At 53.0% G+C, this 17787-nt stretch overlaps 2 protein-coding genes across 2 annotated transcripts; both read left to right on the forward strand.

Annotated features, from left to right (window-relative positions):
• Positions 1-864: 864 nt before the first annotated feature.
• Positions 865-15962, forward strand: CCNK (cyclin K; the record flags this gene model as incomplete). Its single annotated transcript, XM_080707346.1, has 10 exons — positions 865-1061; positions 1900-1981; positions 3628-3759; positions 8255-8360; positions 8835-8892; positions 9279-9448; positions 9783-10057; positions 10593-10626; positions 13030-13101; positions 15340-15962. 10 exons carry the CDS (start codon positions 865-867, stop codon positions 15960-15962), a joined length of 1749 nt encoding a protein of 582 aa, XP_080563472.1.
• Positions 6835-7584, forward strand: LOC308271232 (small ribosomal subunit protein eS6-like; the record flags this gene model as incomplete). The annotated part of the gene is made up of 1 exon (XM_080707442.1): positions 6835-7584. One exon carries the CDS (start codon positions 6835-6837, stop codon positions 7582-7584), a length of 750 nt encoding a protein of 249 aa, XP_080563568.1.
• Positions 15963-17787: the final 1825 nt, after the last annotated feature.

Consider the following 17787-nt stretch of genomic DNA (forward strand, 5'->3'; position numbering starts at 1 on the left):
TTGGGGGTGGGGGCGAGAAAAGAGCAGTTCTCTTCCTTCTTGCCTGGCTGCCCGCGTCCATGGGCACCGGCCCCCGTCTGCTGGCCAAGAGGCCTCTCCAGCCAGCCCTGGCGGAGGTGTGGCCCTCACCGCCGCGTCCCGCCGCTGCTCATTCAGCCGGCCCCTGCTGTGGTGTCTGGTTGTTTGCAGAGCTGCCTTCATGAGTCACACTGCAGTGGACCATCTAGCACGATGGTGCGTCTATGATGCCTGTGTCTCCAGAGAAGGTTCCTAAGTGGGGTGCCGGGTGCTGCCAGCGTCCCCTCTGACAGGTGGACTCTTGAGCCCTGTCGGCAGTATATGAGACACCGCTTCTCCCGGCCTGGCCAGCTTGTCGTGGAAACCTCATTCCTGGCCTGTCCTGCTCAGGGCAGTGACTGGTAACCCCGTGGCTTTACAGGCAGGAGTGCCTGGTGGGGTCACCTGGTCTACAGAGGGCATCTTGGGGTGCTGGATAGGGGAGGGGATACTGTGGGGACAAGGACACTTGCAGGGGATTAAGAAAGGCCCGGGTTCTACTGAAGAACGCAGTCTAGAGGGGCGCTCTCCAGAAGGGGAGAAAAGCTCTTCCTCAAAGCAGCCATGAGTCCTGGGGTCCCTGGTACTGAAGTCACTTGGGGCTGTGTGTTGACGGCTTGTGCCCGCCAGGCAGCGCCGTAGTTTCTGTGGAGAACTTGGAGCAGCACCAGGCCCTTTGGTGATGGCGGTCACTTAGGATTAGGATTAGGGTGTGGCATCCCTTCCACCTCTGCATCTTTTTCTCTTTCTCTTAGGATTCTGACATTGTCAAGTGATCCTTTGGAAAGAACAGGTCTACTTCAATAAATGAAGGAGAATAAAGAAAATTCAAGCCCTTCAGTAACGTCAGCAAACCTGGACCACACAAAACCATGTTGGTACTGGGATAAGAAAGACCTAGCTCACACTCCATCGCAGCTCGAAGGACTCGACCCGGCCACGGAGGCCCGCTACCGCCGCGAGGGGGCCCGCTTCATCTTCGATGTGGGCACGCGCTTGGGGCTGTATCCTCATTCTCTCAGAATCTGTTATACATAGTCCCCATGATTAAATTAGATACTGTAGGCAGAATGTATGGTCACTTCTCTGCAGTAGGACGCTTTTTTTTCTCTTGATGGTACTATGGCTTGAACCCAGGACCATTGTTTCTCTTTGAGTCACACCCCCAGCCCTATTTCATTTTATTTTGTTGTTGTTGTTGGTGGTGGTGGTGGTGGTTGTACTGGGGTTCCTGGAGGCCCTTCTACCTCTGAGCTACACTCCCAGACCTATTTTTTAATATATTTTTATTTGGAAACAGGGTCTCTTAAGCCAGCGAGGCTGGCTTTGAACCTGCGTGATCCTCCTGTCTCTGCCTTCCAAGCGCGGGGATTACAAGCGTGCGCCACCACCCCGGCTCCTCTTTTATTTTGAAATGGTCTCACTGAGTTGCCGAGGGCCTCACTAAAATCCCAAGGCTGGCCTCAAACCTGAGATCCTCCTGTCTCAGCCTCCCGAGTATTGGGATTGCAAGCGGGCGGCACCACGCTGGCTTTGTTCTTGTTTGTTCGTTCCCGTTCTTACAACCGGGCTGTTTTCCCTGTGTAGACTCAGCCACTGGGCATAGTGCTCGCCCAGGAAGGAAAGCAGCAACCGCTGAGACGCAGCAGAATGTTCCCGGGGCTTGGCAGAACCATGGCCTCCGAGTGCCGGTTCTCACGAGTCCCGCTTCCTTCCGCCTGCCTGCGCGCCGCGGCCTTGTTTGCCGTGCTGCTGCTGTTCTGTTGCCTCTGCTGTTTCTCTTCATCTAACCAAGCGCACACGACCTGGCTTGGTCTGTTAAGACCCTTAACAGCGCGGCAGGCACTACGACACCCTGGCCACCGGGATCATCTATTTCCACCGCTTCTACATGTTTCACTCGTTCAAGCAGTTCCCGCGCTACGTAAGTGTCAGCTCACTGCCGTTCCTTGGCACCTCGCCAGTCCCTCCGTCCCGCGAGGAGGCATGACCGGCTCTTTCTGCCATGTTTTCCAGAGAGCGTTTATTTTATATGGTATATGCTATGCCGTATAGAAACATCAAGTTTGAATTTTGCTTTTTCCAGCTAATCTCCAATTTCTTTTTTAAAAAGAAAAAAGGAATAGGAAGCATAGTTGTATCGCTCTGTATAAAAGCACGCTTCCTCGTCACCGTCCCAGATACAGCTGGGCTTACACGAGGCCGTCGTACAGTAGGGAGCCTGGGCTTGGGGTGGAGGAGCGTGCGAGGCAGGCGGCGCGGCTCAGCTGCACAGAGGCAGGCGTGCCCGGAGGCCGGGGCAGCAGGAGCAGTGGGGCCGGAGCAGATGCAGGGACGCACGGGCTCCATCTGGCAGGGAAGGAGTGGCGAGGCCCGGGACGGGGTGGGCCCAGTCAGGCCGCGGGGACCTTGAACGCCAGGCCAGGCACGCTTCACCCTGGCAGGCAGCAGGTGATTCAAATGAAGACGACAAGCTTGGCAGGAAGGTCATTTTGTTGGGTTTTTGCTAAGATTTTACTTTGATTTATATTCTTATCTTCCTTACCAGCTTGTGAAGTTCTTTAAGAAGGAGACGGTACAGGACATGGTGACACAAGCTTGTAATCCCAGTACTTGGGAGGCTGAGATAGGAGGAAGACAGGTGCACAGGTTACTTAGTGAGGCCCTGTTTCCAAATAAAAAAATCAAGTAGGGCTGGAGGTGTAGCTCAGACGTAGAGTGCCTCTGGGCTCCATCCAGGTTGGGAAGGAGGAAGGAGCGAAGCGGCTCTGGTTTCTGGCAGAGTGCCTGACAGGCGGCGTCATCCAAACTGTGTGGGGAGAGTGGGGTGCTAAGTGTCCGCGTGAGCTAGGAGAGGCAGGAGCGAGCGCGCGTCAGACTGCAGAAGGCTGAAGGCAACTAGGAGGAACGGCCTCCACTCAGGCCGCTGAGCAAAACCCCTCTAGACCGGGTCATCTGTCGTGCCAGGTTCGCCTCTCAGCCCTCAGTGAGGTGCTGACAGCCCATGGCCTCTTACAAGGGCAGCAGGCCCGCTCACGAGAGGGTCGCCTCCCAGCACCACCACATGGGTGATTCCCGGGGCACACTCCGACCCCGGAGGAAGGAAAGTGTGGCCAGTGGTACAGAGGTGGACATGTCTGGCTGCATGCACACATTCCATAGCAAAGCTTACTGCGCAGAAAGTTGTTTTTCATATCGGAATATATAAAAAGGAAGCTCATCGCTGTGACTATTTACTTTTTGGTATTCTCTTTGTACAACACTTATCACGATAATTAAATTTTAATTTAGTTTACTTTTGTTCTGTTTTTGTTTTCGTTTGTCAGTGCCGAAGGTTAAACCCAAGGCCTCTCGTGCTAGGCAATTACCCTTACCGCTGGGAAAGTTAGATTGTAAAGTTTATAAAGCAAGTTATTTGTAGGTGCAAAATTTCCTTCCAGCTGTTAGACTCTCAGAGAACTCATGAGAAGGAGGGGGGTAGGAGAGGTATTGTGAAGGTCAGAATCCTTGCATCTGCTCCTGAGCCATCTTTGCCGGCAAAAATCCAAAGAGCTTTTGTTTTCCCTTCAGGTGACGGGAGCTTGTTGTCTTTTTCTGGCTGGGAAAGTAGAAGAAACACCCAAAAAATGTAAAGATATCATCAAAACAGCTCGCAGTTTATTAAACGATGTGCAGTTTGGCCAGTTTGGAGATGACCCAAAGGTAAGAATCGTTACTTCCTTTCTTCAGATTTGATTTGTTCCTAGGCGTGGTGGTGCACACCTGGAATCCCAGTACCTGGGAAGCTGAGACAGGAGGATCGCAGGTTGGCAGGCAACCTTAGCAAGTACTGAGACTTTCATCAGCCTAGTGAGACCTTTTTCCAAAATAAAGAATAAAATAGTTCTGGGGTATAGTGCAAAGGTAGAATGCCTCTGGCTTTAACCCCCAGTAACACCCCCAGCCCCCACACACATCTTGATGCCTTGTGATAGCAGAGGCCGTGTCCCCTTATCTGCCAGGACCTTGAGATCCCGCAGGGCCTTATGTAGAAGGCACTCTGCTTTGTAAAACAGGAGGGGAGATGTGTAGCCTGCACTTACCTGGAGCTTCCTGTGTGCCCAGCTGCATCCTGAGCACCGTAAGAGCACAGCACACTGGGGTGTGCGCGGCGATCCTCTCCTTGCCGTCCACGCTCGTCCTTGGGCTCAGCCGGGAGGCCAGGGCCATGTGTCCAGCTGGCTTTAGGTTGACAAGTGCAGGCGCAGCTGTGTCCTTTTCTTTGGATGCGTGTCAAAGGGATCGGCCTTTTCAGATGCCCCAGAGATCAATACTGGTTGTAATTTTCATCTTGCTGCTTCCTCGCAGATCGAGGTAATGTCAGCAAATGCTTTTTTCTATCATGTTACGAAAATGCCGGTTTGGGGGCCCGGGACTGTTTCATCACCCCCATTCTCATCAGAGCCCCGTTTTGTAACCCATAGCATTGTTCACTATCTTCATAGCATTGGTCATAGCTTATAAGTTAATAGCATTTTTGGAGCAGGTTTAGGTTAATCATAGCGAAATTAAGAGGAAGGTACAGGGAGTTCCTGAGTGCACTTCGCCCCACAGCACACAGCCTCCTGTTGTGGCACCCCGCTGGAGCGACCCGCTTGTTACAACTGATGAGCCCGCTTGGCACACCGCCACGCTCCGCAGTACTTACATGAAGGGTCCGTCTTGGTTTCATGCATTCTGTGGAATGGACATGTGCAGGACGCGTCCGCTGTCGTGGCTATGCTATGATGTAGCCCGTGCGTGGCCTGCCCGCCCTTCCCCTCAGCCATCTCTCACTGCCTCCAGAGTGTCAGAGAGTTGGGCTCCTAGTGTGTGCACCCTTTTTAGATTGACTTCTTGCACTTTGCACTCTACATTTAAGTTTCCATTAGATTTTTATCAAATAATCACACAGAGAAGTCGTTCCCCTTCTCAGTTATTAGGATCTATGAGAGAACAAAGATTGTCCGTCTAATGCCTGGTACAGTAGCTGGACAGAAAAATTCAATCGATACTGGCTGAATAAATGACAAACTAATGACACAGGGAAACTCGGGATCTCAGGTGAGTCAGAGCCAAGGAGGTGCGGCTCGGCCCCTCATGGTCCCGCTCCCCTTACCAGCTTGTGTCCTCCCCGGCACTTACCCTGCTGCTGCCCAGCAGGATGCGTGTGTGAGTTAACAGAGCCCCACAGGACTTGAGTATATACTTTGGCTGTAATAATAGTAATGCCTTGTGAGTATGTCGGTGTTGGTAATTCTGTCCCTTGGACTTAATTATAAATCCATTAACCTGTTATAAAGGTTTGAAACTATTAGAAACTTGTTTTAACAATAATCAGTAATGCAATTTATGAAATAATGTAGCCATCAAAATGATTTTACACCCATAGGTATTTGAGTTATTTTACAAAGTAGTGAGATCCTACATCTTGCTTTGACTGGTCCGGATGTCGGGACGGACATACTATGCTCCGTGAAGCCTCGGTCGCTGGGCAGATGAACCTGGTGGCTGATGAGCTGGGACTGAGGACAAGGAGTCACACAGGCCGGGGGTTGGGGGCAGCAGCTGGGTGCGCTGTCCTGGGTGCTTTGGCCTAGCCCTTTGCTTTCAGCCTCTGCCTGCTGGCTCGGGAAGTCAGGAAGCCAAGGCCACATCCAGGCGCGGCGAGGCGAAGCTCTGCAGATGCAGTGGCCCAGAAAGTAGGGAAGAGGGCATAGTCACGCTCTTAAGCCCTGAGCCCGTCCTCTTACCGTGCGCATCCAGACACGGCCTGGGGAGGAGGGGCCAGAGGAGGACGTCCTGGGCCTGGGGCTGGGAGAGAAGTCGTGGGGACACTGCCCTCGGCAGAGAGAAGGGCGGGCATTTGAGGGGGACATAAGTGCGGGGAGCAAACGGTGAGTAGTCGCGGCTTCTCACCTTGTCACTCGCTTTGCCTAGTGTGCAGTTTTCCCCAGGAGTAAGAATTTCTCATGTATTCAGATAGTTTGTTTCAGCCACGATGTTAAACATTAGACATAAAACACTTAGCAAAACAGATAGGGTTTTTTGCTGTTAAAGATTTTAAAGATTAGTGCAGGATAGATTTTAAATCAGATGTTCCACTAATAACTATCTAATCATGAATAGTAGTAAATGCTGTCTTTGAAAGATCTTTTAAAGGCGCTGTGGCAAGCTCGGCATGGTGGTGCATGTTTGTAATCCCAGTACTTGGGAGGCTGAGACAGGAAGATCACAGGTTTGAGGACAGCCTCAGCGTGTTGTAAGACTCTCGGCAGCCCAGTGCAACCCCGTTTCAGAATTGAAAATAAAATAAGGCGGGAGTATAGCTCAGAGTTAGAGTGTCCCTGGGGTCGATCCCCAGTAACACCAAAACATAAATAGATAAAAGGTGCTCTGAGACCTTTCTACCTGGGTCCAGACAAGCAAGGGCTGCAGGTGGCTTCGTGAAGAACGGTTTTTGCAGAGATCTATAATCACTCCATTGATTGAATGTTTGAAAGAGGAAGGGAGGGCAGGGCAGGCCCCTAGTGGACCACAGCCTGAAAGCCATTGGCATGACCGGTCAAGCTTGTTTCTAAATTTAGAGGGAATCTGCTTCTGGGAAACAGGTGTTAACAATAAGAATCTAAAAAAGGTAACAGAATCTTTATACTATTCAGAAGCTTTCATGCAAGACCACTTGGAAAACTAGTCAAGAAAACCCTTAGTCTTGCCATGCCGTTTAGAATAATAAGTCATTATGGCAGCTGCGCCAAGATGAAGCTGAATACCTCCTTCCCAGCCACTGGCTGCCAGAAACTCATTGAAGTGGACGATGAACGCAAACTTTGTACATTTTACGAGAAGCGTATGGCCACAGAAGTTGCCGCTGATGCTCTGGGTGAAGAATGGAAGGGTTATGTGGTCCGAATCAGTGGTGGGAACGACAAACAAGGTTTCCCCATGAAGCAGGGTGTCTTGACCCACGGCCGTGTTCGCCTACTGCTGAGTAAGGGGCATTCCTGCTATAGACCAAGGAGAACTGGAGAGAGAAAGCGCAAATCTGTTCGGGGTTGCATTGTGGATGCCAATCTGAGCGTTCTCAACTTGGTTATTGTAAAAAAAGGAGAGAAGGATATTCCTGGACTGATGGATACCACTGTGCCTCGTCGCCTGGGGCCCAAAAGAGCCAGCAGAATTCGAAAACTTTTCAATCTCTCTAAAGAAGACGATGTCCGCCAATATGTTGTCAGAAAGCCCTTAAATAAGGAAGGTAAGAAACCCAGGACCAAAGCACCTAAGATTCAGCGTCTTGTTACTCCACGCGTCCTGCAACACAAACGCCGGCGTATTGCTCTGAAGAAACAGCGTACTAAGAAAAACAAGGAAGAGGCTGCAGAATATGCTAAACTTTTGGCCAAGAGAATGAAGGAAGCCAAAGAAAAACGCCAGGAACAGATTGCCAAGAGACGCAAGCTGTCCCTCCTGAGAGCTTCTACTTCTAAGTCTGAGTCCAGTCAAAAATAAGAATTTTAAAGTGTAACAAATAAAGATCAGACCTTAGGGGGAAAAAAAAATAATAATAAGTCATTATGTAATGCAGTAATGCTGTTACTTGAGAAGGAAAACCAGCCACTACAGGGCTCATGTGTTTGTAGTCTGTTAGTGATGAGACTTTTCAGTCCTTTAAAAAGCCCTTCTGTGATGCCAGACAGACAGTTCTAATTGTTGTTCAAGACACTGTGCAGTGTCTTGACTTTTGTCTTTAGTGCTGTGTCTTGTTGGGCTTCTGGTGGTTGAACTCAGGAAGTATGTTTTTACAGACCCTAATTAGGGCGAGTATAAGAAAGAGGAGGTGCCATTCACAATGGCAGGAAAATAAAAGAGCCAAGGGTAAACCTAGAAACTTGGGGAGCTCTATTAAAAAACTGAAAGATTTTATTTTTATTTATTTATTTATTTATATTTTGGTGGTACTGGAGATGGAACCCAGGGGCCTTCTACCTCCGGGCTACACTCTCAGACCTATTTTATATTTTTATCACTGTCAGCCTGAGAGGAGAGAGGAGAAATGGAGCATAGAACAGTCGCTAAAGTATAATTTGAAAAGAGGATAATAGAATAAATAGACAAGAAAGCTCACTTTTTTTTAATGTTGTTTGAAAACTGATTCTAACAATGATCTTGTTATTTTCAGGAAGAAGTAATGGTTCTGGAGAGAATCCTACTACAGACCATAAAGTTTGATTTACAGGTGGAACATCCATATCAGTTCCTACTCAAATATGCAAAACAACTTAAAGGTAAGGAAAAAGAAGTTTTCAAAAGGCCTTTTCCATCCTGAAGCCTAGTCTTTAATTTGGTGCTACTCAGATCTCTTCTCGAAAGAGGAAAATAGAAAGCTGGATGTATTACGTGCCCAAGACAGCACTGGCGCAGATAGTCCAACAGTGTGGCCGTAATGCTGTTTCCTTTTATGTATAAACAGCTCTGTCATCCAGTTGCCAAGTGATAGGAGGCAGGAAAATGAGTCAGAATTTTTTAAATAGACTAATAAAATTAGCCTCAGAGCCAGGTTTTCCATAAATGGTGGTTCAGTGCAGGTTGTGTGGAAAGAGCAAGGTGTAGGACCTGGACCCGCGTCTTTTGTCCTTGCTTCCAGGAAGCAAGCTCTTAGCTGTGCTGACGCACAGCAGGCCCGGGTGAATGCTCGCCGCTGCTTTGAGCTCTTCCCTCCACTCCATTTGTATTAATTTGCCTTTTTTCTTCGTTTCTAGGTGATAAAAACAAAATTCAAAAGTTGGTTCAAATGGCGTGGACATTTGTAAATGACAGGTACACATGTTGATTTAATCCATGCATCAACCAATCTTCTTGTAATAATGCAGCAATTTTTAATATGCTAGAATTGTTCTGATTGCTTAAGAGACAACTACAAGGTCTTCCTTTAGTATCTAAAGACTTTCTTGTTTAGAGTATTTTTTTTTTTATTGGTGCATTATATTCATACAACATATTGGGGTAAAAAACTTGTGTGTACAAACATGTCCTCATCGCTGATTTAACCCTTGTTTAGAGTATTTTAGTCACATTTCAGTGATTAAATAAGCAGGCTGCCGTGTAGTAGTTGGCGTGACACCTGGCCTTCATGCGTTGCTTAACCGTGAATGTTAGATTATGCAATTCAGTAGTTCTTTCTCTTTCTTTTCTTGCTGAACTAGCCTCTGCACCACCTTGTCGCTGCAGTGGGAACCAGAGATCATAGCCGTGGCGGTGATGTACCTCGCAGGACGCTTGTGCAAATTTGAAATACAGGAGTGGACCTCCAAGCCCATGTATAGGAGGTGGTGGGAGCAGTTCGTTCAAGATGTCCCTGTTGACGTTTTGGAAGGTACTGAGCATGCCCCGCTTCCTTATGAGAGTGTTCTATCTTTACCCTTCCCTGGAAACCCTGGCTCCCAAGAATGCTTTTTCCCTAGTAGGTATCTGTAAGCCATTTTTCAGAAGCATCTGTAATTAAATTCTCTAGTTTTCATTTAATTTTACTCTGCGAGCACATATTTTTAGTGAACTAACCCTACAGCCCAGTGTTGGCCACAACAAGTAAGCCTGTTGCAGACGTGCTCCTTGCCTGCCCGTCCAAATAGGGCAACGGAGCTGCGTTTACTAGGTAGGATCTGATTCACCGTGCCATTTGCTAAGTGCGATGGTTGGCTGTCGCTCAGATATCTGCCACCAGATCCTGGATCTCTACTCACAAGGAAAGCAGCAGATGCCTCATCACGCCCCCCATCAGCTGCAGCAGCCCCCATCTCTTCAGCCTGCACCCCAAGTGCCGCCAGCGCAGCAGCCACACCCACCTCAAGGCTGCGAGCCGGCCCCACCACCGCAGAGGGACACGCAGCCCTCGGCCCAGCAGCAGCCAGCGCAGCAGCCAGCGCAGCAGCCCAAGAAGCCCTCCCCGCAGCCCAGTCCGCCCCGGCCGGCCAAGCGGGCCGTGGTAAGTGGCTTTCCAGGGCGCTCTACGTGTCTGCGTACCGTCATGGCTCATCACAGTCAGGCTGTGCACTGGTGGGGCCTGAGAACTGATGGCCTCCCGGCACCAGGAGGCTCTGTCCTGTGCCAGCCACCAGCACGAAACCTGACTGGTCATTGCGGCCCGGCTCCTCCAGCCCGGTGGTCCTGACTTTTGGAACACAGCTGTGTCTTCTGGCCTCTTCCTTGGGTTCAGCTCTTTAAGTGACCGAGTATTTATGATCACTCCTGGCCACGGAGCACGAGCTGTTGCCCCCGTGGTAGCATCCTGGCCGCTGGAGGAAGCCATTTGTCGTTGCGGAGCCCCAGAGGGTGCCAGGTGGGGTGTGTGTACATCAGCGAGCCGGGGGTCAGGTGGATCCAGGGCAGCTTTCGTGCTAAGAGCTCACTGCAGGGTCGTTCTGTCTGGCGGGAGAGGGGGGAGAGCGACATGCTCTGTGAGGTGCTGCGGGCCTGGAGCACACAAAGGTTTCACAGCCACGTGTTCTCTTTTGTAACAGGTGGTTTCTCCCAAAGAAGAGAGCAAAGCAGCAGGTAATTTCCTATTCCGATTTTTTTAGTTTTGTCTCTGTGAAACTTTTGTTTCATTTAAATTCTTAGTCGACATTGTTTCTTTTCAAGTGTCGATTAACCTTAAAACCTAATCTTAGAGCTCATCAAAAACCTCCCCTGTCTGCCAGAAAAAGCACACTGTCTTCTGTGTTTATCACTAGGATATATTTTTAGATTGTACTTTGACAAAAGGTATTGCTACAGTAAAAATGTGCTCAGGAACCAAATGACAGTTGGGGGTGGGGCCGTAGCAGCCGTGTCCCTCTGGGAGGCGTGTTACCCCTGCCCACAGACGGGTCAAGGCCACAAGAGCGCTGTCCTCAACCTGACGGCAGGAGCCCGGGCCCAGAGCTGTGCGGTCCCTCCTGGGAGCCAAGCCTCTTTGAACTCAGGGGTTTTCCCACATTTGCAGGGCCCAAATTAAAACTTAAAATATTTGTGTTAGTCCACCCATCATGCTGAACCTTGAAGGCATGTGCCTTATTCGCTCACTTCTGTTTCTTTCTTGCTTAGTTCTTTGTTCCAGAGAATTATTCATGAAACTGTTAGGAGAGCTTATGAAAAAGCCCTATTTTTCTCAGCATCTTCTGGGAGAATGCTGAGTTCGGTGCAGGCAGAGTTGTAGCTCCACACTGGCAGGTGTGAAGTGCAGACACGAGCAGGCTGTTGTCCCCACCACGTGGGCTTCCATGAGCGAGGCAGGAAAGCGCCGTGGGCCCTGGGGAGGCCTGGCCGCTGAGCACCGAGTGGGAGGTGCAAGCACAGGGGCGAGGGGCAGAAAGGGATGGCTGTCGAGAGGACTGAAGGGGTTTTCAGTCTCCCCGGGACTGTGTCAGGTCCGCCTGGGGTGTGGATTTTCGAGACCGTGGGAGCCGTTGAGGCTTTTAGAGCAGGGGGATGGCAGAGGCAGAGCTCATCCGAGATCAGGCCCTGACGACAGGAGGTAGAGCGGAGGTTGGAGATGGGGGCAGCCTGCAGGCACCTAGGTGGGACCTGGTGGGGCAGGCACAGGGGGCCAGGAGCCATAAGGGGGAGCCCCGCCAAGCTGAGCCCTTCGGGTCGCGGGCTCTGAGCAGGCCAGTGCAGGCAGAGCAGTGGGCTCGGGCTGCCACTTAGCAGGTTCGATAAAATACCGTTAAAATTAGATTCAACGCTTTATTATTTTTGACATGGCTGTTAGTTAAAACTGTGCATGTGTGGCTCTCCCACCACTCCAGGCAGCCCTGATGAAGATGCCTGGCTCTCCCAGCTGGGGCAGAGTGACCCAGCCAGCAGAGTCGGAGGGCACATGTGAGGCCGGAGGGTCTCGGGAGGCGGTGTGGCGCCAGGGCTGTGGGGTCACGGAGAGACGCTGGGAATGTAGATTAACCAGACGGGCTTGTTCTACAGAGAGGAGGGTAAGGAAGAGAGGTCCCTGAACCTGGAATTCAGCTTGAGAGACAGAAGCGACCAAGAGACTGTGGTCAGTAGTGCCAGAGGAGGCTCTGGGCAGTGGTGACAGAACCAGGCCAGGTTAGATAGTTCCAAGTGGTGGCGCATGCCTATGATCCCAGCACTTGGGAGGCTGAGATGGGAGGATCCCAGGTTTGTAGCCAGCCTCAGCAATTTAGTGAGACTTTCTGCAACCTAGACCCTGTTTCAAACTAAAAAGTGAAATAGGCATAAGTCAAAGGTAGGATGCTCCTGGCCACAACCCCCAGTGCCACACACACACACAGCTTCAGGACGACAGCTGCAGGAGAAAGCAGGACGGTGCCTTGCACGCTGCCCTCGCCCTCTAAGCAGGAGCTGGGGCTCCTGGATCCTGTCCTCGCGACCTAGTTTCGAGATCGGGGAGGTTGGCAACACAGGGCCCGAGCCGGAGTGCAGGCTGGCTCCTCTGCCTGGAGAGGCACCGCGCCCTCCCTCGGCGCTGCTGTCACCTGTGGCCTCCGTCACCAGCCAGACAGCGGTACTTCAGAGTAGTAAGCCAGATAGGTCTGAATCAGACTGAAAAGGTAGATAATTCTCTTGTGTGTACCCAGGGGCTTGGTGACGGGACATAGCTGCTCAGGGCTTTGGTGTTCTTGGAGACATCACCATGCTGCCTACACTGTGGAAGGACTTGTTCTGAATGCTCAGGAGGAGCTTGAGGAAGCTCGAGCGTGGGGAACGGGCCGGCAGGAAGCCATGAGCGGCCTTGTCTCCGGGAGGGAAGTATCCCAGGTGTGATTTTGACGGGCCCAGGGTACATGGTGGCTTGGCTGGGGCCTTCACCTCGCCCTCGAGGCCTTGGCCATTTTGTTCTTCCCTCCCAGTGAAGTCTCTGACAATGGTTTCTCTTTATGATGTGTTTATTTACATGTAGAGAGGTGAGTGGCTTTTTCATCCACTGTTTCTTTTTAGAACCACCACCACCTAAAATCCCCAAGATGGAGACCACTCACCCCCCACTGCCTCCGGCCCACCCACCTCCAGGTAAGTGCCTGCTCACGCCGGGTCCTGGGGAGCCTGGGCAAGGGCACTGTGCCCACACAGCTGGAGGCAAGGAGCTCTCAAGGGCTGTAGGCCTCGTAGGCCAGGCACCTTGCAGGTGTTGGCGACCTCGGTCTATCTAGTATTCTATGACCTCTTGTGTCTAGAAACGCCGAACGACACAAGATCAATGAATTTTAGGAAAGCAAAGTCTTGTGAATGATGAGCATTTGTCCTGGTCCAGCAGGATGCCATACATGTTGCTTTCAAGGGCATAGAGGCCTCAGCGGTGCACGTGAGCACTCGAGGCAGAGGAGCGTCATTTCAGAGGCTGAAGCCTGGCCCTGGGGCCAACGCGAGGGAGGAGCGCTTCCGGGTAGATATCCCAGAGACTGCCGCCTCGGATCTGAGGCGCTAACTGGCCCAGTGAGCCGGAGCCGTGGTTAACGCTGCTCGGGGAGGTGTGCCAGAGCGCAGCCTGCTAGCTTGCTTTCTGCTCAGTCATAGTGGTCTTACACACTCTGAGAGAATAGAGGCTTCATTTTCTATGTGAAGCTGAATCCCACAATGTCCAAATCCTCCTAAACCTTGCTTAAAAAGACTTGCATAGAATTGCAAATCAAGGCCAGCAGCAGCAACTTACCGAGACTGTCTCAAAAAAGGCCAGGGGTATAGCTTGGTGGCAGAGCATCCCTGGGTCTAATTTGTAGTTTGCAAAAAGAAAAAAATGTGTGGCTGCTTATTCTGCAGTCGTGAAACCTCTGTGTCCTCAGTACATGGGGGTGAGTCGCTGCCCGTGCTGGATGCCTGGCCCCCACCTCGCCTGTGACAGCACTGCAGAGCGTGGGCGGCTCCCCTGGGGGCGCAGGTGGCCTGGGACACGTGGGAAGTCAGAGGTCGCTGGGGTGGCTGGAGGGAAAATGGAGCCTGGCAGCCCCGGGCGGCAGGAGCTCCCTCAGAGGAGTCCTGGCAGCTGAAGTCTCTGTGCAGCTAGAGACAAAGGAAGCCTGCGTGGTGACGCACACTTGTAATCCCAGTACTCGGGAGGCTGAGACAGGAGGATCTGGGTTCACTGCCAGCCTCAGCTACTTAGGCCCTCTGCAACTTAGGGAGACCCTGTTTAAAATATAGTAAAAAATGGGGTTGGGGGTGTAGATTAGAGGTAGAATGCCCCTGGGTTCCATCCCCAGCACCACCAAAAAAAAAAAAAAAAGACCCCAGGGTGGGAGAGGTGAAGGTGGCATTCCGGGCAGTTCGAGGCCATTCGTGGCCGCTAGATGTCAGCAGAGAGGGCGCTTGGGCAGGAGGAGCTCCATTTCAGTGTGACCACAGACAAGGGTGCCGCGCGGCTTTGGCGACGGGAAAGCGGGTGGGCTGCACATTGCAGGAGCAGGTTTCTTGAGGGTGGACGAGCATGTTTGTGACCAGGCGGGCATGGAGTGCAGTTGGACAAATTAAAAAGAGGTGGCACTCTGACTTTTTACTCGGCTTCCAGAACCGAGGCAAGGTCCCTGATGGGAGGCTGAGAAATCCCATCAGCGTGACTACCGCATGGTGCCGCTGGCCCACAGACACCTGCATCCTCTGCGCCTTGGGTGTGGTGGGCGTGGCCCGCCAGGCCCCTTCGCTACGGGGCCCCCTTAGGGAGCGGGGAGCCCTGTCCATGGCCACCTGCCTCCTTGTGGTGTTCGCTGTAACCGAGAGCTCTGTGCTCTTTCTGTCTGCCTTAGGAAAGGGCAGTGTTGTGTTGGGCTGCCTGTTAGGAAGAGGGGTCTGATGTCCTTTTCCAAGGGTCTGACATGTTGGATAAGGCTTTGGGAGAAGGCAGTGTGGGCCCCAGGCTGTGCAGCCTGGCAGGAGGGACTGCCCTCCAGCTGCACACCGCGTGTGCACACGCACGCAGGCACTCAGCCCTGGAAGAAATGGAACCAAAGTGCTACTTTGATGGGGGCTCTTAGACACCACCTTATTCATCTGACCAACTCTTGGGCCGAGAGACAACCCGCAGAAAGCTGGAGGAACATACATCCACACTAGTTTGTGTCCAGAGCAGGGGCTGGCTGGAGACAGCCCTGCCCCTGTGGACGGCCCTAGGGTTAGGGTTGGGGTCAGCGCCGCCACCAGGCAGCCCGTAATGGGCATGGTGCATGTGGCCTGGGCCCTGCCGCCGGCCTCTGACCCCCAGCTTCGCAGCAAGCGGCAAAGCCCGTGCAGCTGCGCTGACCTGTCTCTCTCCTGCAGACCGCAAGCCTCCCCTCGCCGCCGCCTTAGGGGAGGCCGAGCCACCTGGCCCTGTGGATGCCAGCGACCTCCCCAAAGTTCAGATCCCTCCCCCGGCGCACCCAGCCCCTGTGCACCAGCCGCCGCCGTTGCCGCACAGGCCCCCGCCACCGCCGCCCTCCAGCTACATGACCGGGATGTCCACCACCAGCTCCTACATGTCTGGAGAGGGCTACCAGAGCCTGCAGTCCATGATGAAGACGGAGGGCCCCTCCTACGGCGCCCTGCCCCCCGCCTACGGCCCGCCCGCACACCTTCCCTACCACCCCCATGTGTACCCCCCCAACCCGCCACCACCTGTGCCCCCGCCCCCCGCCTCCTTCCCCCCGCCTGCCATCCCACCCCCTACCCCGGGCTACCCCCCGCCGCCCCCCACCTACAACCCCAATTTCCCGCCCCCACCACCGCGCCTGCCCCCCACTCACGCGGTCCCACCCCACCCTCCCCCGGGCCTGGGCCTGCCACCGGCCAGCTACCCTCCGCCTGCCGTCCCTCCCGGAGGACAGCCCCCTGTGCCCCCACCCATCCCCCCACCCGGCATGCCCCCCGTGGGCGGGCTGGGGAGGGCGGCCTGGATGAGATAGCCCTCCAGCAGGCTTTCCTTATCAACTTGAATAGTTAAGTGAGCAGGCAGCAGGGCACCGTGAGTAATAATGCTAGACAGCTGAGGTGGGCCCTCCTGGCTTCCCCGAATGTGGAGTCCTGCACAGGGTTACTTATACTGGTGACGATGCGAACCAGCCATATTGGCTCCTACATAGCCTCAGTAAGGAGTACTTTCCTTCTAGAAACCGTGCCTCTTTTCCTGGGAACTCGGTTGTGACAGTCCGGGCCCATCTGCAGCCACGCTGCCGTGTTGTCAGAGCGTCTCCCACGGTAGCCAGAGGTCAAGTGAACCATTTTTTGATTTATAGATGCTTGCGTCCTTTGTATTAAAACATTTTGAAGGGGTTGCCTTGTTGGATGGCTTTTTTCTTTTTCCTCCAGGGAGAAGAAGGGAAATGTACTTGGAACGTAATGTATGTTTACATCTATTTGCAAATTCCTGTACATAGAGATATATTTTTTAAGTGAATGTAACAACATACTGTGAAGTCCATCTTGGTTACAAATGACTCCTTCAACTATCCAAATAAACTCAGTTCTGAAGACCCCTGGGCGTGTGTGTGCACGCGTGCACGTGTGTGTGTGGGTGGGTGGGTGGAAGGCAGGGCCGTGGCTGGGCGTGATGCACGCTGCGCCTGGGCTAGTCCACGCTCCCCGGCAGCGCCCAGGCTGTCGCGCCGCCCCGCGCCTGCGCCTGCGCCTACTTTTGTTTGGTGTTTTCCAGCACCTATGTAGAACACGGGCTCCTCAGACAGACTGGCCTGGGTGGCCGGTCCTCCCCATGGCCTCCACCCGGGGCCAGCTGTCCAGGGAAAGTGCTGGGGCCACAGCCCGCCCCTCGCCCCCCAGCCCAGCCCACGGAGATGAGCAGTGAGCAACCAGCCAGGAGGCTCGCAAAGAGGCCTTTATTTATCTAGCTCAAAGTATACACTGTCACAGTCTTGTTACGCCTTTTACTAAAATAGTTCAATGTTTTTACCACACTATCAAAAAGTTCTATTTTTGTTTTTTTCTCCACAAATCAAAGTGGCCGGACAGAAGGTAGAAACAGGCAGGAGTCCACAGGCTCCGGCTCTGCAGGGCCACCGCGGTCACCTGCGGGGAAGAGCGGCTCCGGCCGGTCCCAAGAAGCACAAGTGCTCCCCGCAGCATGAAAAAAACACCGCCGCCACCGCAGCCACGCGTTTAGTTTGTTTCTTAAAAAAATCAGTAGTACGTACTTTGTTTCCTCTCAAGTTTCAAGAAAATGAAAGGTCACTTTTTCTCTTTAAACACTGGTGTGTAGCTAGTCACTTCTGGATAACAAGGTGCTCAGCAGACTGACTTCAGGACAGGTAGGGCCACCTGGGCTGGGGCCAGCGTGGACCTCGCCTCTGCTATATGCAGACCCAGCCTCGGGAGGGGAGGGGCCTGCAGGGAAGGTCACTCCCACAGCCCACCCCAGGGAGGGGCCGCTCCCAGCCCGGCTCTGCAGCTGCCAACCGCGCCCTGGGCTGGCGGGATCAGGAGGGATCGCTGCGGCTGCTGGTTATCACTGGAGACACTGGCCACCACAGGCACAGTCCTGTCCAGAGAGCCATCCCAACGCTGCCGCGCAGGCACCACTTGTGCTGCCTCTGGCAGGCTGGCGGGTTCTCCAAGAAATGCTCCTTGGGCCTGGATGGCCCGCATCAGGGACAGTGCTCCCCGGGGGAGGGTGGCCTCCAGGCTGCTCTCCTGGGGCTCTGCGGGTGCCAGGAGCCCTGACTTATTGCTTATTTCAGTGGTGGGTGCACCACCCTGATCTGAACATGACTCGTGGGC

This window comes from Muscardinus avellanarius (assembly GCF_963383645.1).
Source record: "Muscardinus avellanarius genome assembly, chromosome: 12".
Taxonomy (NCBI): Eukaryota; Metazoa; Chordata; class Mammalia; order Rodentia; family Gliridae; genus Muscardinus; species Muscardinus avellanarius.